The 7805-nt window shown below is 35.9% G+C and overlaps 1 protein-coding gene across 1 annotated transcript in view; it reads left to right on the top strand.

The window, feature by feature from the left end:
- Positions 1 to 779: 779 nt before the first annotated feature.
- The window catches only part of LOC131078339 (germin-like protein 1-1), a 13002-nt gene continuing 5976 nt past the window's right edge, over positions 780 to 7805 (top strand). The window contains exon 1 of the mRNA XM_059217444.1: positions 780 to 1227. Within this exon, the coding sequence (XP_059073427.1) occupies positions 780 to 1227 (448 nt within the window). The remainder of the gene's footprint in view (positions 1228 to 7805) is intronic.

The following is a 7805-nucleotide window of genomic DNA, read 5'->3' as shown; positions in this document are numbered from 1 at the left end:
TACTGGGCAGCTCATGTTTTCTATCCGCATTCTTACTTCCCTATATACTCTTTGGGAAGGCATGGGGTTTTATTGAGTCATTCCTACACCAAGTATTTACTTGGCGGCCCTTACTTTAACCTCCATGGGTTAAAATCAGAAGCCCAAAAAGAGGTGGAAGTGGAATAGGTGAAGATTGACCTATTAGATGAAATAGAAGAAGATATCAACCTTTGGGAGGAAGTGGCGATCATTTGCAAGATCGTCAAGCTAAAATATGAGAGAAGATTAATTAAATCTTGGATTGAGGAGAATTGGAAGGCCAAGGTGGTTGTTAAATTCAATCTAAGCAGATTCTTCATTTTTATTTTTGCAGAGGTAGAGGAGAAAAAGAAGATTCTTCTCCATGGCAACTGGTTTGTGGATAACCATCCCTTATACATGAAACTGTGGTTTCCGCATTTTGACCCAGTTCTGTTGGCTCCGTACGACAGTCCTATTTGGATTCATGTTTATAAATTTACAATAGAATATTAGGGAGAGTATATTGGAGAGAATTAGTAGAACCTTGGGAACCTTACTATAAACTGATGAGCGGATAGCAAAAAATGACTCCTATTTGTATGCTGGAATCAGAATCGTTGCAGTTAAAAAGGTTCCTCCAAGATTTGTTTGAAATCAGTTTGAAGTATATGGATGCATTAGATTGAAGTAGAAGACATTAAACAATTTTGTGGTCAATGTGATGGTAGGAATCATATGACAAAGGAATGTAGAATCTTTGTTAGGCCCGCTACGAGATGGTTATGCAGCCCAAGAGACAGGAGTCGGTTAAGAAGGTATTTACGTCTTCGAGGAAGGAGACAATAGGCCCTTTAGGGGCTTTGGTAATCAAAGAACCAGTTGGAGACAAGGATGGTGAGGGTGGAAGAGACAATTCAAAAAAGGTTGGTTTCTCTCCCATAATCATGGACATAGACCGAAGCAAGGCTTCTAACAATGCTCAAGATGCTTGGATGGGCTTGTCAGACAAGAAGGTCGATTACGACATGAGGTCAAAAGAGGAGTTTGATAATGAAGATGAATTGGATATTATTCACCTGAGAAGTATTAGCCAATTGGCTAATTCTTTGTTGGGGAGATCCAAAGGAAGTAGAGGGACAAGGAGCAACAAGAAAAAGCATGAAGATAGGGCAAAGGAGAAAGCCATCATCAATGTAGTAAGATTTTTTAGAAGATCCGAGGGAGGTAAGTCCTCCCTTGGAGGAACATGAGGATCCTTACTTGGAATGCCAGGGGCCTCTCGGCTCCTGACAAGAAATGCTTGGTTAGGCATTCATTAGAGAAAGTCTCTAATGAAATAATTCTATTCCAAGAAACCAAGCTGAGTTTGGATAGGGTGCTTAGTTTGCTACATTATTGTTCTAGATGGGAAGGTTTTTTCCAAGAAGCTAGGGGTTCTGCAGGAGGCCTGGGGTTCTTATGGAACCCCCATGTGGTCAATATTTTTCCTAGAGAAATGTCAGAATATTGGATGATATTTAGAGTGAACTCCCTTCTTATGATTCAGAGTTCCCTTTGATTAATGTTTATGGGTCTGTTAAAACAAAGGACAAGATGAGAGTTTGGAAGGAACTATCAGAACGCATCAGTATCATTGGCAAGGATTGGTTTGTGGTGGTAGGAGACTTCAATGCAATTTAAGAATTTCTAACAGAATTATGGAATATTTTAAAAGTTTTTTAAGCAGACAATAAGGTGGTTGATGTAATTCCAAAAAATGGCCAATTTACAAGGACGAATAGGAGACTAAATTTTACCAATATTTTGAAAAGATTAGATTGGTTCTTGGTGGGACCAAGAAGGATGGAAGGTCATTTCTCCTTGGTGTTGAGCATTTTGCTGATTTTTATTTCCAATCACTTCCCTATCCAGTTGGAACTAGAAATTGGAAAGACTCGATTCTTTGGGAAGTTTTATTTTCAAAGCATGTGGTGGTAGGATGGGCAATTCTTCTCTTATCTAAAAAATTTGTGGGAAGAGAGTAATATATTTGAAGATACGCCCAGTTTCTATTTTGTGAAATAATTACATTTCCTTAAGGATAAAATTAAGCAATGGAATATACAATCCTTTAGGAATATTTTTTCTGAGGCTAGAGGAGGAGATTGTGTCTCTTAATGAGAAGGTGATTTGGATAGGAATGACTAATGCTGAATTTGGAAAAGGAAAGGAGCTAATGGAGTGTCTACTGGAGGTATTGATTAGGGAGGATATTTTCTAGCGTGACAAGTCTAGGGAGATGTGGATTTCGGAAAAAGACTTAAATACAAAGTTTTTTCACTTGTCGGTTAAGGAAAAGAGGTTGCTCAATAGGAATGAGGTGATCAAGGATGAAAATGATCTACGGTGTTCGACTGGAGATAAAATAGAGAGGGTTGTACTTTGACACTTTGAAAACCTGCTTGGCTCATTTGTGAGGAGTGATGTAAGTAAAAGGGATAATATTTTAGAAGCGATTAACTAGGTTTTATCCTAGGAAGAAAACAATCATGTTGAAGTTACAGCAGCAAGTCGCCATTGTGATTGCACATACGATGACCTCATTGGGGAGTGACGAATTAGAACTCCTCAACCATGTTGAACTCATCTTATTCAGCGAATTACATCTTTGATCCATTTTGTGAGAAATCAAGCCTCATGTTATGACTAGTTTGATTTTCTTTACGAGGGTTCTTGATTTGTCTTAAGTAAATGATTATTTATTTGCAATTAAATCTCATATCATGACACTAAATTGAACAAATCTCGTAGGTGTGTGATGATAGGATCGCAAAAAATTCACATGAACGAGGACATCACGCTTCAAGCCTCTACAAAGCAATTGTTGGAATCATCAAGTCGCAAGCTCATGTAAGGCAAGAACTCAGTTTGTGCCAAGCAATGGCAGGCTCTCATCAAGAATGAAGATAAGGGTCAGTGTCACGCACTCATGAAGAATTTTTACAATCTTGAATTTCTTTCAGAAATCCAAGAATCTTTGTCAGTGTAGTTAGATGAAAGTTTTTGAATGCAAGCAATCAAGACATGCGATCATTTCAGAAGAGTTAATCAAAGTTAGAAGATCAACATGAGTGGAGTCATCGTCACATCAAGCACTTGCAAATATTGAGTATCAAGAGATACGTCACATTCAATTGCACACTCGTGATGAGTTACAATCAATAAAGCTGAGGTGGCGCCTAGACATCATTACATCCAATCATATCATTTCAGGATAAGGCATCTAGATTCAATGTGCCTTACCTCATTCATCAAAAGGAGATAACTACTACAAAGGCACAAAGTTTGATGTACCTACAGCCATCATCTATTGGTTTATTTTTCTAAGGGCATGTGTCTCTTAAAATGTAAACATATCATAGGTCAAGAATTAAATGTTTTGTAATGGGTTCAACAAACCCTAATTAGGGTTTCTATCTTGTAATCTTGGCCATTGATCTCAAATCAATCTGAGCCAGTGAATTGTAATGAGATCACTATAAAAGGCCTCACTTCTTCATTTGTAAGGGGAATAGTCAATAGCTAGTAGTTCAAGAGAAGTTAGCAACTAGAGTAGAATAGGAAGAGAAAGCAGAAATTATTGCCAAAGTTGTAAATAAACTTCCTTTCCATTGAAGTTATGGTGGAATGTGTTGTTTCTTCTACAATTGCATGGTTTCTTGTTGGATCTTCATTTTAGATATTGATAATTAAAAGAATGAAAGACTTTGTGTGATCAATGGTGAAATTCGTATATCCATACTACGTAGTCAGCTGGAATCATTCAACTAAAGCTTAACTTCAATTAATGCTTCTTCATTGATATGCATCAACTTGATGGTTTCTATGCTTGTAGCGATGATTTAAAAATTACAAAGTTATCCTTAGAAGATCACACTAGCCTCGTGGAGATGTTCATGGCATGTCAAAGCAAGACTTAGTTAGAGTTTCATCAAAGATCACCCATTGCTCCTACATTCTTAGAGTTAGAATAACTTTCTAAACCCTATCCTTTTTCTTCTTCTTTTTAATCAAGTCAAGTGAAATCCTACATTCCAGCATCATTCGAGCATTCAGGTATTCAACATATAAGTCCCCTCATAGGTACAACAAATTACATCAATACCATTGAAGCTATCCGACAAGTCAAGACTTGACATAAAAGAACCTTGGAGTCATCTCATGTGATCCTTCATAGATATTCAACATCTGAGAGTCTTTTTTATCAAGAGAGCATAGAGTGTCATTGGTATTTTATTCTGTGTTTGATAATGCATCAAAACACCATCAACAAGATGGTATCTCATATTCTAGTTGTATGCAGCAGTCTTCACTTATTCATTTCAATGTATGAAAAGTATATTTATTTCTACTTACTTTATCCATCATTGATTCATATTCTCTAATTGAGGACTTCCTCAGTGATAACTTTTAAATAATAAAACTGTGATTTTGTCTCTTAGAGACTTCACAAAATTGGTCAATATGGGGATATCACAATCTCCCCCTCTTGATTTTTCTTGTCCTCAAGCAATTTCTCCTTGTCCTCCTTCTTGGATGAACCTGCACATAGATTAGTAGTACCAAACATATAATCATATAAATTAAAGTAATGACAAATGTTAGAAAATTTACTACTTAGTTTCTAGTGAATCTATTGCAACTTGGAGGGATTAGCTTCCTTGAGTCCATTACCGAAACTTAAGATGGATTGGCTTCCTTAAGCAATTTTTGTCCAGCTTGAGAGAGATTGGCTCCCTTGAGCCATCCTTTTCCAACTTGGTAGGGACTTGCTTCTTTGAGCCATGGCCCAACTTGAGAGGGACTAGCTTCCTTGAGCCATTCTATCTACTTGAGGGAGGTTGGCTTCCTTGAGTAATCTCTATCCAACTTGGGGGGGGGGGGGGCTAGCTTTCTTTGAGCCATTTCCCAAATCGAGAAGGAATGGCTTCCTTGAGCCATTATGTCCACTTCAGGGGGGCTAGCTTCCTTTAGCTGGTGTACCTAATCTTGAGAGGAACTGACTTCTTTGCGCCATAATTCCTCTACATTTCTTTATGCCTAAGAGGAACTGCCTTCTTTGTGCCATAATTCCTCTACATTTCTTTATGTTTAGAAGGAATGGGAACTTTCCTGGATGCTTGGAGCCATTTCGACACCAAACCTAAGAGACTTAGTTTCTCTACTTGGTGCCTCAGGTCAGCCTTTATGCCATTCTCATCTCCTTCTTGGGAAGAAATGGGAAGCATATTTTTATCCATTTCTACACTAAGCATAAGAGTGGTTGTTCTCGACAACCCTCTTGCTCTACTTGGCAGCTCATGTTTGCTATCCACATTATTACTTCCCTATATACTCTTTGGGAAGGCATGGGTTTTTTATTGAGTCATTCCTACACCAAGTATTTACTTGGCGGCCCTTAGCCTAACCTCCATTCTTGCTTCCCTCTTACTTGTTTGTTGTAACCACATTGCTTACCTCTTTAAGGTAAGCCCTTTAAGGCTCTAAATGTTCTATGATGAACCCATTTCTTGAATCATCCTGATCATTCTAACTTTTACTCATATGCAGTATTAACTCTTATGTACTTCAGTTAATGGTATATGCATCCTTATATTGATGTCAACTATTCAATTTGAATAATGTTGACCTATATAAGGTATCGTTCCTTCATGTGCAAGCTAATTTTGTTTTTCCTTTTTAAAATTGAATATATGATACTATTTTGAATATTATCTTCATAGAAATATTCTCATTTGATGGAAGAGTGTGATGCTTCTAGATCAGTGTATATGACAACAATTCTCTCTAAGAAGGCTTCTTTCTACTATTGACTTGTTGTGAAGATGTTGTTGCCATGTGCAAAATCACGAAAGCGGTGTAGGAATTCTTGATTTGCTAATAGTTCTATACGATTTATGTACAAGTAGTTTCTTTTCCTCAATATAGACTTGAGGTTATGATGCCTTTTTCTAGGTTGATGATAGGTAATCTTTCTCTTTGGATGTTGAGGCCTTCGGTTACGTCTCATGGTCAATCTTTAGAATGTTATTTATTTCACAGGCTGGAAAGATCATGCTCTGATACCACTATAATATCCCCAGTAGAGACCCTCTTTAATCTATGAGGACAAAGGGTGTCTAAGGAGACAAGTCTCCTCTCTTTGGAATTATTTCCTTCATCTATCTTTAATCGCAACCTTTCAGATATTAAAAAATTGATGTTTGACTATGATAATAATTCATTGTTATCGTGTGTTCTCTTAATCACGCTCAACATTTTCTTAGTTTCCTATTCTCCTTTGATAGTCTTGCCTTCTGTATTGGAGATGTGTTTGTGTTACCAAAGGCACTTGTTCTTTTCCAGCAGAATGTGAGGCATGAAAATGCAGTAGCCATAGCTGGATTAAACTATAATATATATGAGTGCCAACATACACCACAAATACATGTGTATGGATTCACATGGATGTATGGAGAACCAAATATGGATGATATTGATTTGATTTTAATGTAGATCAACTAATGAATCTTGAAGTAATTATTCATCCATGGAACCATCGAGAAGATATTAGAACTTAAAAAAATATGCACAATCTTATGTACCCGTTTTATTAATATAAAATTGTAAATTGATAAATCAAAATTTACATTGTGAGAATTCTATAATTTTTCTTTACATCCATCTCTTAAAGTATGAAACAACGTGTATAGACTAAATTTAGCAGTGACTATGAGAAGATTTTGAACACCATACACATAAAAAAGGGGCAAAGATGATCTTCAAGTAATTGTTGCATTTTATATTATTAGTTTGAACAATTAATATAAATAATGTATTGCTTGAATAAATTAGTTAATTTACCAAAAAATATATGCTTAAATGAAATATAGGTATAATGTTCCATGGCCATTTAGTTTGCAGGGATCAAGAGTTTATGAAGATAAAAAAAAAATGGGGATATAGAATTTTCACCATTGAGAAATAATGGTATAGTGTAGCCACACAATTGCTATATACTCCAGTGATGGCGAGGAAATATTGATTGGTAATTCATTCTGTCAATACATGAATTAATTAAATATATTACAAAGTATGCAAAAAAATATTTAATTGGCTCATAATCATACCATTAATTTTTTAATGAAGAACTGAGATGATTCAGCTACAAGAGCTTATAGGAGGTTTCTCACCAAAAAAATAATAGAAAGGAATATTGGAGTCCAATAATTGAGTCATATGATAGTATAAATTCTATTAGCAAAGAGAAATAGAAGGTTTATCAACCTAAATATATCAAATGAGGTATTCAAACATGTAGTTCTAAGTACAAAAATGAGAATGAGGAGCAAACAATATCTTTCATTAACACATAAACGAGCATGCCCTTTGCTATGGAAGTTGTCTCACTTATTGATGCAGTAAAATCATGGATATATAAAATAAAATCAAAATATTTAAACAAATCGAACATAATAAAATCGACATCTATTATAAGAGTGCTTTGTAATTTGGAAGTTGAAAGGACGAGAAAGCGTCTAAGGAAATAGTTAGGAAACAATGGCAGATTTGCAAGCAATGTTCACGGAGGGGAAGTGCCTGGGTTAAAATCGGAAGCCCAGAAGGAGGTAGAAGGGGAACAGGTAAAGATTGAACTATCAGATGAAATAGAAGAAGATATTGACCAACTATAAGTTTAAGATCTAACAACATCAATATTAAATTTTTATTCTCTGGAATATGCTGATAATATACTCATGTTAAAAACGGATGCTATGAATAGC

This window comes from Cryptomeria japonica, chromosome 3 (assembly GCF_030272615.1).
Source record: "Cryptomeria japonica chromosome 3, Sugi_1.0, whole genome shotgun sequence".
Taxonomy (NCBI): domain Eukaryota; kingdom Viridiplantae; phylum Streptophyta; class Pinopsida; order Cupressales; family Cupressaceae; genus Cryptomeria; species Cryptomeria japonica.
The sequence above is the reverse complement of the archived record's forward strand: the minus strand, read 5'-3'. Positions and strand labels throughout refer to the sequence as shown.